This window comes from Mytilus edulis, chromosome 4 (genome assembly GCF_963676685.1).
Source record: "Mytilus edulis chromosome 4, xbMytEdul2.2, whole genome shotgun sequence".
Lineage (NCBI taxonomy): Eukaryota > Metazoa > Mollusca > Bivalvia > Mytilida > Mytilidae > Mytilus > Mytilus edulis.
This window is the reverse complement of record NC_092347.1, coordinates 62,688,917-62,705,453: the sequence shown is the minus strand read 5'-3', so window position 1 is coordinate 62,705,453 and position 16,537 is coordinate 62,688,917. Positions and strand designations below refer to the sequence as shown.

General features: G+C 31.3%; 2 protein-coding genes across 2 annotated transcripts; both read left to right on the top strand.

Annotated features, from left to right (window-relative positions):
• Positions 1-707: 707 nt before the first annotated feature.
• Positions 708-3,460, top strand: LOC139520159 (multiple inositol polyphosphate phosphatase 1-like). Its single transcript, XM_071312627.1, has 4 exons — positions 708-1,458; positions 1,900-2,021; positions 2,476-2,582; positions 2,941-3,460. The coding sequence occupies exons 1-4, from the start codon at positions 747-749 to the stop codon at positions 3,281-3,283; spliced, it is 1,284 nt and encodes a 427-aa protein (XP_071168728.1). The 5' UTR covers positions 708-746; the 3' UTR covers positions 3,284-3,460.
• A 3,459-nt stretch (positions 3,461-6,919) lies between these two features.
• LOC139520157 (sorbitol dehydrogenase-like) lies at positions 6,920-16,379 on the top strand. Its single transcript, XM_071312626.1, has 9 exons — positions 6,920-7,076; positions 8,145-8,178; positions 8,926-9,090; positions 10,603-10,762; positions 11,049-11,167; positions 12,167-12,232; positions 12,867-13,042; positions 14,459-14,580; positions 15,617-16,379. Exons 1-9 carry the CDS (start codon positions 7,023-7,025, stop codon positions 15,768-15,770), a joined length of 1,050 nt encoding a protein of 349 aa, XP_071168727.1. The 5' UTR covers positions 6,920-7,022; the 3' UTR covers positions 15,771-16,379.
• The last annotated feature ends 158 nt before the right edge of the window (positions 16,380-16,537 follow it).

Genomic DNA, 16,537 nt, shown 5'->3' with positions numbered 1-16,537 from the left:
ACAAGGAACCACATTTATTCCCGAACCATGTACTTCGAAATATTTTTTACATAAGATGCAACCATAAAAATGATGTAGTTAAATGTTAAGTCAGAAATAAACACGAACTATAAAACCAGTAATTTTATTAACGACTTGTATGTAATTGTTTTGAACTATTATAACAGATTTATAACACCGAAATAAGTCGTTCCACACTAATCTATAAATTTCTGTAGTATAAGGATAGGTTAAACATGATTATCGTCAATTTGACTGATTCTTCTTTTTTAGGGGGGAGGGGGTTGCGGTATTCAAATTTGAATTTGGGACAAATGACATCAAGATCTTTTCAAATAACAACACAGTTATTGTAGATAACGGAAAAAAACAGAAATAACATGGAAATGCAAGGTGTACTGACGTGTATGCTTAATAAATAAACAAAATCTGTAATTTGTTTAAACTAAAACATTCTACGGATATAAATCAACTTTATACACAAAAAAAAGAACAATTTGCATAACGTTATTGGTGTTAACTATTTCTCTTTATACGTCATTGTTTAAAAAAAACTTAAAAGTCCATATTAAAATCGTCATTAACTTCAGTTAAATGTTATGAAATAATAAATAAACCCAAACTATAAAAACAGCAGTCTTATTTATGACTGTTGTCAGTACTTTACCTTGTCATATTACAACACAGAAATATGTCGTTCATAAAATAGTGATAGACGTTTTCTTTCGTTCAAGGATAGTAAGACAATGCTATCTTATATTTTGTCAATCGTACTTTTAGCAACTGTTGTGGTAGAACTTAAGTGCGGGACTAATTTCACGAAACCAGTATTCAATGTAATGACACCATATTCATGGGCAAAAGACAGATACGTCAATGACACAGTAACTGACGAAAGTACTGTCATGTACAATGGTGAAGTGTGTCAGATTGTAAACTTAAATCTGCTGATGAGACATGTTGCCAGATATCCATCACTCTACTGGATACGGAGGATGAAGAATTTGCATAAAATGATGAAGCAGTACCCGGATGTTGTTAAGAAACATAACTTCTTGAAGACGTGGATAATCCCGTTTGCAGAAGAAAATGCATATTCCATGTCCTCACTTGGAAATGAAGAAGCGACAACTCTAGGTAGAACATTCGGAGAGAAATTCAAACAGTTATTTGAAGGGAAAATGGACCTTATAGATTATACCATTACAAGCAAGGAAGTTACTCGGCAAAGTTTTGATGCTTTCTTCAAAAGTTTGAATGAAACTTTGCCAGCTGACGCACCTATGCCAATTCCAACAGTGGACGATCAACGGCTCCGTTTTTATTCAAAATGTAAGAAGTATAGAACGTACAGTGACAAATCAAATGTGGAATATGATGCATTTGTTGGTGGAACAACGATGAGAACAGTAGTTGATAAGATAAAGAAACTAATCGGAGTGCAAAAATTAAAGACAGGTACTAATTGCTCATTGTTGAAAGCCGTTTGGTAACCTATAGTTGTTAATTTCTATCATTTTGGTCTATTGTGGAGAGTTGTCCAATTGGCAATTGTACCACATCTTCTTTTTTCTATTAAAACATCTATAATTGCGTATCTATGTATACATGTAAATAATCACACATATTCAAAAGGACACAACAGAAACAGAAACAAATATAAATATTAAAAGAAATAGGTTATAAAAACAATCTAACAAACTATCCTTTTTAGACTTTCAGTCCTCGTCTTATAATTAATTGATTGATATTTCATCCGTTTTTCGCTCAGATATATCCTATATATTTGAAATTTCGACGTTTATTTAGTTCTTGTTTCTTACTTTATTAACATAAACTTAAGATATACACCTTTTGTCAGTAAATAGTGACTTGGAGTGTTCATCATTTGAATTTCAGAACAAGTCATAACAATGCATCAGATTTGTGCCTTCGAACTTGGAATATTTAACCAATCAGATTGGTGCAGCTTTTTCACTTTGGACGATCTTTTAGTGTTAGACTACTTATTTGATTTATCGGTAAGTTCGGTGAATTTTAGCAATGAATTATACTTTTTTCAAATCCTTTAAGAAACAAAGAAGGATGTCATATAAAATGTTTTATCCGTAAGAAATAAGGAGCCTGCAAACACTGGCGATATAGTTTAATTACATCAGCGAGACATGCGCAATTGGTGTCACGCCTTCAGCTGTTAGATACATTCATGTTCTATATTTAAAAAAATATATAAAGTATATGTCACAATCTCCTTTATAATGTTATAGTAAAATTTGTATACAAAATAACAAAATATCACATGCAAGTTCAGATAGTGCTCATTTCAGACAGTTTTTACATAACATGTAAACGGATATACTGTTTTAAAAATAACTCGAATGTTATGGTTTGAATGAGAGAATCTAATGTTTTTGTCCGCCATACAATATCATATATGGTGATATTATTTCAGCATGACTATTGTTTACATTACAGCACTTCTGGCAGAGAGGCTTTGGTTACCCAATAAACTGGCAAATGTCCTGTCCTTTTACAAGTCACATGTTAAAACGATTTGATGACATCATTGCATATCAGAATGAGTGAGTATGGGAAATATCAAATTATGGAGACTTCTTTTTAAAAATATATGCTAGTTCTAACATGCAGGATGGGAGTTTCTATCAAATTTATTCACAATGATTCTGGTTCGGTTATCCTCTACAGGCTTCAAAAATGTAGGCGTAAATCAAAAATGACCAAGTAGTTGCGATGGAAATAGGCTGAAGTCATGAAAACTGTTCTAGACCAAGATGAGAAGCATTTAAAAAAAAATCTCAACACTTTCAGCACAATAAAAATAGATGTATAGATGTGAAAGTATGAGATATTATTGATCATTATTCATGTAAAATCTTAGCTATGCGTCTAATATTTGTGTTATATGTTTTACCTTTACAGGACCACAGTAGCTGATGTTCAGTTTGCGCATTCTTATACGCTTCTTCCTGTGTATACAGCATTTGGACTATTCAAAGACTCTAATACACTTTTAGCTAACAATTTTGAAGCAAACAAAAGCCGCCGATTTCGGGTTAGCAAGTCATGTCCATTCTCTGCAAATTTAGGTACTGCCCTTTACAAGTGTGGAGTTAGCAGAAATTTCGTCGTTAAAATGTTTGTGAATGAAGAAGAAGTTAACATCCCTGCATGTGGCAGCAAAGTGTGTCTTTATCAGACTTTCAAACAGGCATATAAACTACTTGGTGATTGTGACTTTCAGAAGATTTGTAAAACACAATAAAATCATTCTTGAATATAATATAAGTTTTGAAGTCGGCAACGAGCTTGGTTAAAAGGCAACCTGCAGTTGTTAATTTCTGTGTAATTTATCTCTTATGTAAGTTGTCTCATTGGCAATCATAACCCAACTTCTTATAGATATAAGTCAAGTATCTACAGTGTAATATGTCAAGAATCAAATCGCCAAGTATAGATAAGTTTTTGATATATCTAACAGTGTCCTTATCAGTAGCACAAATTCAATCACAAAATAACTGTTAATAGTTATCAAAGGTAGAAGGATTTTAATATAATACGCCAGACGCGTTTCGTCTACATAAGACTCATCAGTGACGCTCCGATCAAAAAAAGTTATTAAGCCAAACAAGTACAAAGTTGAAGAGCATTGAGGACCCAAAATTCCAAAAAGTTGTGCAAATACGGCCAAGGTAATCTATTCCTAAGATAAGTAAATCCTTAATTAGTTTTTCGAAAAATTCAAAGTTTTGTTAAAATATGATTTCTTCACTGACAGGATTCTAAGTTAGGACACATGCACATCTGTCAAAGTATGTCCGGAGATTGGTTGATTGTTGGTTAACGTCTGGTGGCAAATATGTCCGGAGATGTTGCAGATTTAACAACTGTGTATGTGGTATCCTTCAAATTCATATATTCACAAACCTGAGGGTTATTGAAAAAGATGACTTATAGTTAAACAGGAAATTAATGTAGAAGATTCGATTCTTCTTATATACGCTGAGAAATCCTTTAAAGTAACACATCAGTGAGAAGAGGATCACTCATATTTTATATATGAATGTATATATTGCAATCATTCGTTGGTGGTCTGTGGTTTGGAAGGTGCACAGACATATAATACAACTGCTTTTATATGTCTCTGGAACGTGTGACTACACCTGTACGTTTTAAAAATCTCTGTTCTGTAAGGTTTTCTCTCAATCTTCAAACTACAAAAGAAGAAGAAAAAGATATTTTTATTCCAATTATGGACCCCAAAGGGCATAAACATTACAACATCAATAATTTTTATAATGCAATACAAACAATGATATATATAAAAAAGATTAATGAGAACTATTTAAGTTCTTAAAAAAATATGTAGATAAAGAATCTAGTATAATATGTGTTTTTACTTAAATACTTATGCATTTTAATGCAATTGTGGTTGTTATAGATAACAGACAAGCAGCCCAAAAAGAAAAATAGATATATACATATATATATAGTACACAATAAGTTGGACCAATTAAACATATAATAACTAGCCAAAAAGATAGCAGAAGTTAAGCATGTCTATGAATCATCCTGTGTCAGCAGCAAATAGGAAAGTACATTTTATTATGGTTTCCTAAAGACAGCTGACACCAGGGGGCGATACCTTATGGACCATAGGCATGTAAAATGTGTGTACATGTCTCTTCCTACCTGTATCAAAAGCAAACAAGGAAGCATCAGAGGTAACTTGAATGCAGTTGATACCAAGGGACGATGCATTAGGGATATAAGAGTACATTTGAATAAATAATATATCTTAACAATTAACTATTTTTATTCCCCCCTGTATTCAGGTAATATGTTTATGATATTCAGATGAATACGTCCATTCAAATGTATAGAAACACATATATTTCCTTTAGCTAATCTTCACTGAGGAAGATGTTAGGCCTTCATCTAGAACGTACTGTCACGGTGTTGCTGCTCATATTATGTTGTTTCTTCATTTTGTGTTTGTGGACGATCTCAAATCTTTTAGTGATTCATATGAAAGAGAGAAGGTGGATGATAAACGAATTGATAATAGCAATACAAAAAAAGGAGGAACAACGACTTAAAGGCATACAAGTCTACAAAAAACATGATAAAAAAGGCTGAGCAACACGACCCCAAGTTGACTAGGATAGTCAGTTTTCCTATCGAAGGTCGGTGGTTTTCTCCGGGCAATTCGGCTTCTCCATAAAAAAAACCTGGCCGCCACGAAATAGCCTTAATACGGTGCTTAAAAGTGGCGTAAAAACACCAAAAATCAATCAAATCAATTTCAATGTACGTAATTTTATTTTATATTTTTATAATATACCAGCGCTCTATGGAACCACACCTACAAACAGATAAACATAAGTTAGACATGGATAAAAAAAAAAGGAGACCGTGATGTCGGTCAGATATATATGTAACAAACAGGTACAGAAACAGAAATATGGGCACAGACTCATTCAAGATCCCATGATGTAGCACAGCAACAAGGAACAAGAGAGTTAATATACCCGAGGACGATCAGGAATACCTTACCCTCTTTAGTTACATCTGTCAGCAGCCTTGAATCTTTCAAGAGGCTCCTGACTAACAAATAAATCAACAGCCCTCTGTTTTTAATAGCCACTTTTGAATATTTGTATACTCGCACCCTTTCTTGTAATTGTATTCAAAATTATCTTTGCGCACACCCAAAAGTGACAGAATAGTCAACATGGTGACGGTGGTAGGAGTAGAAGTAGGAATATAAATGAAAATGAACAACTGGTCAGTTTATTTTTTTTAATAGACTAGTGTATGAATTACTTCATTTTTTTATTTTGTTTATAAAATTTTGTCAAAATCGCAAACCGACAAATTGTTCTGTCAATATTACAAAGTTTACAATCACACTTTTAGAAAATGAAGATTCAAAACAGTAAAGTGAAACATATGCATTACTGTACAGAAAAGTTATTTTTTTATTGACCGATTGCTTTTCCTTGCTTTAAGTCCTTCGGCTAGGATAGCTAAAAATCGACAAAGAAAAGAAAATTTTTATACTACATATGATCTATATGATTTGAATTAGATTGGTGATTCGTTTATCCGTATCTTTTGACTTCTAGCTTTAAACGGACTCGAGCAGATCTGCCCATGACGTCAAGTTCTGTGCTTGTGTGAATTGTAATAATTCAGGAAAAATGTATTCTTGATAATTTTAATAAGCTCTTTTTTAATTCAGTAATTATCATTAATAAAACAGCTCTGGTGGTCAAAACTTTCAATTGTTTTTCTTAACATTTTATTCTATAAAATAATTTCAGGCATTTTACAGCATTTTGTAAAATGCCTTTCAATTTTTCCAGGCATTTTGTAAAATGCCTAGAAAATTAAGTTATTGTGTATAATGAACTGAATCTTGCAGTCATTTTCAGTTAGAAATTGCCTAAAGTTTTCAGTCATTTTACAAAATGCCTTAATTTAGAAAATGCCTGTAACATTTTTGAGCTATACAATTGAATCAATTACAAAATAAAGCACAGAAAATTATTAGAATGATAACAGTACATTTAAAAAAAAGTGCATACCTTGAACAGGTCGTGTAAACTTCTTTATATGGATATGTATAAATTTGAATACTAATGATCTCGGCAATATACATAAATGTATGTCTATAGATAATAGTCAGTTCACTCGTCCTGAGTGTATAAAGAGGGATAACTCTAACTAATTTCTTAACATTTTACAATGAGAACTATTATTAGATGTAATTAGTAACACAATGCATTAAAACTAATTACAATCTTGTAGAAGAGAAAGCAAATGTGACATATATATACATATCTATATTAAAACCAATTAAAACATATTTGGGTTGTTAGTGCATCATCTGACCAATAACCCAAAATAAAGGGGACATAATTGTGTAAATAAACAGAACATCTGCCTGAGAGGCTCTATTAGCGATAATGATAAGATAAAACTACTTAGAAGAAGTCATAATGTCGGACACCAACCTAACTGCAATTTTAAAGGAGCAAGGAGATATCCAGCTCGTGAGTACAACATGACATTCCCATTTACAATGTTTACATCAGCATTCTGAATTTGCATTTCAGATGTATAACTTAAGATCAGCTGATTCAATTACACAGTGCACTTCTGGAGTTCAAGTGTTATCATACTATGTAAACGTTATGGTGACCTAATGCCCTATATTTAAGACTGCCATTTTCTCCTCTTGCAAACATAATAAAAGTTACATTTGTTTGTAAAATGTTAGGATGTATTTCCAAATCAGTATCAACACATAAACATGATAAATAAATGTCATAAAAAACAATTTCATGAAAAAAATGCCAAAATAATACTTAAAGACAATATCTAGTAGCTCAAACACATTTACAATAAATGAGTATAAAGTAAAGACAATGAAACAGACAAGTGTACAGTAAAAAACCACAGGAAAAATAGAGGCTTTCATATGTTGATATGGAAAATTAAAAACAAATATGCAGTCTTGTGCATGTCTTATGTCCCTTTTTTTCCATGAACATATCACATTGGATATAAGACCATGAATGAAATTAAAACTGTTTGATCTTGCCTTCCTACTCATATGAAAAGCAGCAAATCAGAAAATTACACAAATCATTTCACTTTGAACATGTTGAAAAAAAAATCATGGTCTAGCATTGTTTTCTCGTCTAAATCATTGATTTATTTCCTGGCCAAAAAAAAATCACTATCTTACACTACCCTAAGGCTTGGGAAGGACATCAAACAAAGAGTTTGTAAAGGGAGGACTACCGGTACTGGACACATAATATTTTACAATCAGAGGGGTATTAGGATACCTAAATATATTCCTGAATTCTATAGAAAATGACATAGTCACCATGGTTTCTTGAAACAAAGATGTTATTGCACTTAGATAATGAAATATGACCATGTCTAAGTTTTAGAAAAATAATGTGAATAAACATGATAAAAGGAGGTGTAGTATATGTCCAGATGTAATAAATAAAACATCAAACCCGGCAGTGCCGCCACTCTAAAAACCAAAAGACATAGGTAGAGATCAGTATATTCTATAAATTATAAAAGTATATTATAAATTTTAGGAAGACATTCCTATACCAGAACCAAGTCAAGGGGGTAAGTGATTTCCTAAATATCAAAATAGTGGTCCATACTTAATTTTTTGGATATTTTGCCCCTGAATGTTAAAAATTATTTAAGTACGACTTAAACATACAAAGTTTTTAGGATAATATAACTTTTTAAAGATTACTTTCAGCATTTTCTAGTTCACTTGAATAAAACTCATCAAATAATTATACTTGGCTTATAATTTTGTGCACCAGACAAGTGTTTTGTCTAACGACATGTACCACTCTTAAGTCTTAAGTGTCTTAAATGAAAACAGGTTTGACACATTATTTTCTACTTGTATTAAATAGTCAAATAAATAAATGGTTTGCCAAAATTAGTTGGATCACAGTATGGGCCTTCTTACTGGTGATAATTTTCAGTGAGTGTTAATGATTGTAGATGTTTAACTTTTGAAATTTCATTGCTCTTAATTGAAATAAACTCAAAGTTGTCATAAACCTCAATATTGTATGTAAAACCAACAGTTAACATGCTCTATTCCAAAGTTATTGTACTGTGGAATCATTTATTTTCGTGGGTAAAAATTTTCGTGGATTAAGGAAAACTTGCATATTCATTAATATTTAAATTCGTGGTTTTGATGAAATCTGCAAACAAACCTATAGAAAATTCATCATTCATTTGAATATTTTATTTTGTGGTTTAACTGTACCCTAGATATCCATGAAAATTAGTATCCAACGAATAATAATGAATTCCCAGTACTAGTATTACTGCTGTTTTTTTTAGAGGTACAGTTATGTATGCAGCATGTGGGGATCTGTGGATCCGATGTACATTACTGGAAACATGGAGCTATTGGAGACTTTGTTGTCAAAGCACCAATGATACTTGGACATGAGGCTAGCGGAGTAGTCAGTAAACTAGGAAAAGGGGTTACCACTCTTAAAGTTGGTAGGGTATAACTTTGATTTTGCTGAATACAAAAAAATCATACCAAAATTAAGATGCTACAGCAGCAGTATTTTTTTTGGCAATTTTCTCCTAAAAATAATAACATCACAAAAATTTATCTAAATTTAAAAAACTATCTTTTATCTGTAATTGTGTAAATATTATAATGGAAATGGCTTGAGAACAGTTATTTTGTAGTGCATTTCTTATAGATAAAAAAACCTCAATAAAAAGAATCCCATCTGCTATAGGTGTCAGACCACCAATTAAAAGTCCCTATCTGTTCAACGAAATTTTGCAATTTTCACAGCTTTCTTAATATTTTACCTTAAGTTTAACTTCATAGAAGCCAGGTATATCCTGAACTGTACATGTATCAGCTTTCTGCATTCCAATTATCAACATACCTTTAAAGCCTTCTAACAAAAAAACTGACCTTCAAAGAGAGGCACTCCAAATATAACCCCTGTTTTTTTGGAAATCTTAAATTAGTATACTATGGAGGGCATTAATCCTCAATTTTTAATGCAAACTCATAGACATGTAAATTTTGGCTCAAAATGGTCTAAATATATTTATCTTTCACCAAAAGTTTCATTTCTGCCAATTTGTTGGTTAGTTTAAGTAAACAATGACATCAAATGCACTATTTTTTGTCCAAGTAGGCCTACTTTCACATACGTTCTAAATTGGAGGGAGTAATTGGTGGTGTGACACCTATATTCAAAACAGATATTTTCAGTGTAGTGTACTACCTTTGGAACATATTATATCAACATTATTAAAAAGTCTATCAGCTCTATATCAAAATATGGACAATATCATGTTAGAGTGTTTATTATTCAGTCATACTAATTTTTTAACTTTGCAAACTGGACTAAGTCACTACATAACCTAAAATTCTATGCCCCAATTTATTTGTACCTGTATTTCATCACCCTTCTTACTATTTAATGCATAAAACATTAAGAAATATAAATTTGGAAGGTGTATGATAAAAATTTGCAAGTTATACACAGTCCACACTAGGGACTTTATTTTTAGACATTGAAAAAGAAAGGATGATAACTGTGTCCCCGGATCAAATACAAAGAGAGGCAAAAGATACCTAAGGAACTTTTAAACCTATGCATCGAAAATAAACTGACAATGTCATGGCTACAAAAGATAAAAAGACAAACAAACAAACAAAACAGTCTACAAAACACAACATAGAAAACAAAAAATTAAGCAACTTGAACCCACCAAAAAAATAGGGGCGATTTCAGGTGCTTCTTAAGGGTAAGCAGATCCTGCTACACATGTGGCACCTGTCGTGTAGCTTACATAAGTACAATTTGTACTACACAGCTGAAGCTTTAAGCTAACAAACAGGTTGATTCAAACAAAAAGGAGCAATTTCAAAATGCTTGTTTCATGATATTTGATAAAATACTTTCTTCCAATTTAAAGTTTTCATACTATCAAAATATTTACCAGTGTGCTAAATCAATTATTTCTTGTCTTTTTCAGGAGACAGAGTAGCCATAGAGCCAGGAGTGCCATGTCGTTTATGTTCACATTGTAAACATGGCCGATATAACCTTTGTCCAGACATGAAGTTTTGTGCTACTCCTCCCATTCATGGTAACTTAGCCAGATATTATGTCCATGCTGCAGATTTCTGTTTTAAGTAAGTTGTAGGTTGCATTATACTCAAATTATAAACAGCAATTTTATCATTGATCCTTCATACTTTTCATAAATTTGATTAACTGTTTCAATCTGGGGTAAATATCAGAATAAGAATTTTGGAAATATATAAAACAAATTTGATTAAAACCTCTTGCATTCTGATATTATCTACCAGTATAGTGCTACTGATTTGAATGAAAGAGGGAAAAAGGAGGATGTGAAGACCTTTGTACTGAAATGTATAGAAAAGTATGGTATAATAATATTAGTTAATGTTTAAATAGATTACCAGATAATATGAGTACAGAAGAAGGAGCTTTGTTGGAGCCATTGTCAGTAGGAGTTCATGCATGTAACAGGGCAGGTGTTACCTTAGGCAGCAAGGTTCTTATTTGTGGAGCTGGTATGTACATATCTATTGTTATACATTTTACTTTAATTTAAAGATTTTATTTCTATGTTTTAAGGGTAGATATTGTGCGGTTGTTTTTTCTACCTTGGCTAGAGGTATAGGGGAGGGTTGAGATATCAAAAGACATGTTTAACCCCACAAAGTCTTGAGCCTATCCCAAGTCAGGAGCCTCTGGCCTTTTTTTGTCTTGTATGATTTTAACTTTAAGTTTCTTGTGTATAATTGGGAGTTTAGTATGACGTCCATTATCACTGAACTAGTATACATATTTGTTCAAGGATTAGCTGAAGGACACCTCTGGGTGCGGGAGTTTCTTGCTGCATTGAAGAACCATTGGTGGCCTTGGGCTATTGTCTGCTCTATGGTCGGGTTGTTGTCTCTTTGACACATTTCCCATTTCCATTCTCAATTTTATATGATGATATCATTCAGATCAATAAAAGGTGCAAAATTTAAACAAAAGACAGTTACCTCATAATTAGTTATCTTTGTTTAAAAGTGATTAAAAAATCTGCCATCAATGCAAAAATTTCTAATGAACCAAATACAATAAGCTATGACAAAATTCTCATATGAATGAATGCTATGTATATGATTTATTATTAACTATAATTAATCAGTATGTACACAAATCACCTATATATCAGATAGCTTGCATAGTTTACAAGTTAAAGTTTGTGTTTAAGTTAATTTGAAGGTAATCATTCACCAGTATGATAAGTAAATCATATTTGGTATTCAGTTTAATAGGCATTAGTAGTTTCATTGCTACATATAAAAAAGAAGATGTGGTATGATTGCCAAGGAGACAACTATCCACAAAAGACCAAAATGACACAGACATTAACAACTATAGGTCACCGTACGGCCTTCAACATTGAGCAAAGCCCATATATTATTTTGCTTTGCACCTTCAGTCGTAATTTGTCAACTTTTTACAAGGAATGAATAGAACAGACATTTACATAGTTGTTACCATTTATATTGTAGGTCCTATTGGTCTAGTCAATGTATTAACAGCCAGGGCCAATGGAGCAGCAGTTGTATGTATTACAGGTATAGAAAATGAAAAGTTTATATCTACTGTTTTCTCGATGTATAAAAAATACGTAATTTTTAGGCCCCCACCATAGTTATGTTGTTACTTCCCAAAATTGGTTTCCTTTCACGAACTTGTTTGTCTCGACCAAATGTTATGAAACTTATACACAATGCTTATAACCAGAAAACACAGATCACTTTTGAATTTTGGTGGCATTATTTTAACCGTTCCAGAGTAATGCCATTTTATAAATAAAATAATTGCAATTTCTGTTTTCTAATTTAAGTTTGCCTCAACCAAATGTTAAGAAACTTGTACACAATGCTTATAACCACAAAACACAGATCAAGTTGAATTTTTGGCATCACTTTAACCAAAAAACAGAAATTTATTGTTTTTACCTTCTTGAAAAGTCAATGAAAAAAGGAACAAAATACATGAATGAACACTGTAGTCAAAAACACTGTCAAAGATAAATGGGAAAAAACATGGATTATTGAAGCTAATTAGATAAACTTTAAAACCTCAAAAATACATCAAATGTCTTCAATTTGTATATATATATTGCTAAAAACTAAAAACTAATTTGTGTGTAGAAGTAATGTAGTATGAATATAACACACGACTTATTTCAAAATTTATATATAGATATTGATCAGTCAAGATTAGATATGGCCAAGTCAATGGGAGCCACATACACATTAAAAGTTACCAGTAAAGACCCAAAAGAGATGGCACAGAAAATTGAAGATCTAATGGGTGTACAGCCAGAGATTACTATCGAATGTAGTGGTGCTACTCCTAGTATTCAAACTGCCATTTATGTAAGTTTAATCCTAGTCAATTTGTAAGACTTAAATCACTAGTCATAATACTCATCACTGATAAATACTAAGTTCTACATTTTTATTGATGATGGAAGGAAAATGGAAGTGTGGGTTGTTATTTTAACATAAATATTGTGTGCTTTCCTGAAAGTTCCATGAGCCCAGTAGTCAGCACAATTATGTGTTAACATGAAATATCATTGATATGGTCATATTCATTAAATACCTATTCTTACTATTTTGATTCAAGCATCCCTGATGAGTCTTTTGTAGACAAAATGTGTGTCTAGTGACCAAATTATAAGCTATAAATCTTAAATGTGTTTTTTTTTTTTTGGTGGGTGGGTTATATTTTGCTCAGCTGTAGCATGTTGTACAAATGACTTGCATAATGTCTAACACTCTATTTTAATCATTTAAACACCACCTTCTTTTTTATATGACGGCAACAAATTTGCTGCTGTGAAATGGTTGTCGTTATTCAAAGACATTAGGTATTCAGATGACACCTTTAGTATAAGTGTATGGATCTCTTTGAAATTGTGCAAACAAACAGTTCCATACAAAAAATGGAGGGTTGTGATGGCCCTAACCATTTTAATAAGAATTTTGGGACAAAAGTAACATTTTTCTTGTTTCTGGACAATAACTTGAGTATTACCGGTAGTGTATGGATTTAAATGAAAATTGTACCAGAAGGATCCATACTAATTCACACTAAAAACACATTATTTTATCTTTTTATGTCACTTTTAGAACAATTCCTAGCTTATATTGTCCATTGATAAATAAATCTTATTAAATCCAATTTAGATTTTGGATAGTGGACTGTTATATGTAAAAGTCAAATTTCAAATTTCAAATTTGTCAGTTCTTTGGCCATGCACATTCATTCTGCGACATAAACCTATAATGTGTCAAATATTTGACCAAAACTTAAATTCAGAACTGTATCAGGCTTGAATATAGTGTCCATACTTGATTAAGAAAAATACTGCAGAATAACACAAAATTTCACCCAGATGCTCTTAATTTAAACAGGTTTATCTCCCTTAGCTCAGATATGGCATTTAAAAAAATGACAATGCATTTGTTTCCAGGTGAAATCAAGATTTGAACATTTAATGAATTTGGCATTGGATAAAAAATTATAAAAATATATACATATGAGATGAGTGTCTTCAAATCATATTCTTAAAATTTGACGTATTATTTTTAAACTTTCTGTAGCTAGAGAGAAAGATACCACACATATAACCTTCTTAGTAACAGACTTCTCACTTTTTATTTATCATGTATGGGTATTGAAAAAGTCTTTCAACTGTAGAAAGAAAACTGTTTGCTTGCAAACAAACATTTCATTGCTCTATCATACTCATACATTATTAGACCCTGCAGAATTTTCTTTTGTAGGCAACCAAATCAGGTGGATGTGTGGTATTAGTTGGTTTAGGACAGGCAGAAATCACACTCCCAATAGTAAATGCCTCAGTCAGAGAAGTGGATATCAGGGGAATATTCAGATATGCTAACTGGTATGGATTGTAATACTGTTTGATAGGAAATATTGTGGATTCATTTTATTACACTGATACCAATTTTCATAAACTAAGGAAAATGTGTATTGGTGGAAATATATTTGGTTATCATTGATTTGCTTTAAAGCCTATAGAATATTGATATTTTGTTGAATTTGAATTTGAGGTTCATGTTTACCAAAGAAATCTGTAAAAATTTGGTACCCCATGAATAATTATGAATTCCTAGTAAGAAGTAAAAAGAAAAAAGGACTCATGACAGTTTGAATTGTATAATAATACTAAATTAATGAATTGAAGTAGGGAAACGAGAAAGTATGATAAGAGCTGGTGGTTCCTGAAATTGTATAATAGTAAGTTTTTCAAGCAAGCTTATCCAAACAGATATGTTACACACATTGATATCTTTGTAAAAAACATATTGTGTCAAAACATCTCTTTGGGTAAAGCTGTTGCCTCACACTGAAAGACTAACTATCTGTGAATGATGCTATTTGGCAGATTTTGCTGTTTTGCACTAAATGTAAGAATTTTAAGGAGGTAGACCTAGGTTAAGGGAAATAACTCTTAAAATCATCAGTACGTTTGTGTCAACCATTTTCAAAAACATATTCTAAGCTTCTAGGTTACATAGATTATTTTCAATCTGTTTCAGGTAAATGCTTAAAAAACATTGATGAACTTGACTTTTACAAACGCTTAACTGATTTAAAGAGTTGATCTCCCTGAACCAAGGTCTACCCCCTTAAGTTGTAATGCCAATTGGTAAGAAAAAATTCAAAAATAAAATAACTGAAACCTTTAAATACCTTATAAATATCAAAGGTCATCTTAATAGCTTTATTTTAGTCATTGTGATGTTAAAATAAAAATGTCATTTTATTGAAATTCAAAAATAGAATAACTGATACCTTTAAATACCTTATAATAATCAAAACATCAAAGGTCATCTTAATAGCTTTATTTTAGTCATTGTGATGTTAAAATAAAAATGTCATTTTATTGAAAGTACATGTAGTATTATATTTTTCAGTTATCCAACTGCCTTGGCTATGGTTGCCTCTGGTAAGGTGGATGTAAAACCATTGATCACACATAGATTTAAACTGGAAGATACCCTCAAAGCATTTGAAACGACCTTCAAGGGAGAAGGAATCAAGGTCATGATAGAATGTGCTAAAAAGTGAATGGTTGTGCAACAATTTGGTAGATTTGGGAAGTTAATATTGGATAGATATCTTTATTGTTATGAGTGCACATACACAGAAAGATGAGGATAATCAAACATGGACCTGATGCTTCTGTTTTATCATGTTCAGCTGGGATACATGGTTGAAATTAGAAAATAACTTTCTACAAGATTATGTGACAGCAATGACAATATTGAACCTTATTGAATTATATAGAAATAATTAATATAATTTGCAATATTTTAATGATCTATACTGTAAAACATACACACAATTTAAATATTTTTTTTCTTTTTTCTTTTTAGTTTAGTAGCTGATAAGATAAATTTGTTTTGATAATGAGACATGGAAACATTATGTTAAAATTAATGAAAACATCAATAATTTAGATAAATATTATTGTTCTGATTAAAACCATACCCAAAGATAATTTTTTTTTATATGAAAACTTTGTGTAATTATTTTTTGATAGACATTTTTAAAAAGGTTAAATTAGAATGTTCCCCTTGAAAATATACTATTGTATGTTATGTTAAAATTCTAATTCTAATCTTATTTTGTTGTTGATATTATGGATATTCTAATCAAAAAATATATATTTCATGCGTGGAGATTTTGGTTTTTATTTAGACATTCATGAAAGTATAAAAAAATGGTTTGTCTTCTACATGTATTAACAGTTATTTTAAGGCATTGATGTAAAATGATAATGAAGTTCTATAAATTCAGAAACTTTAACAATGTCTTATACTTATAAAAGGAGA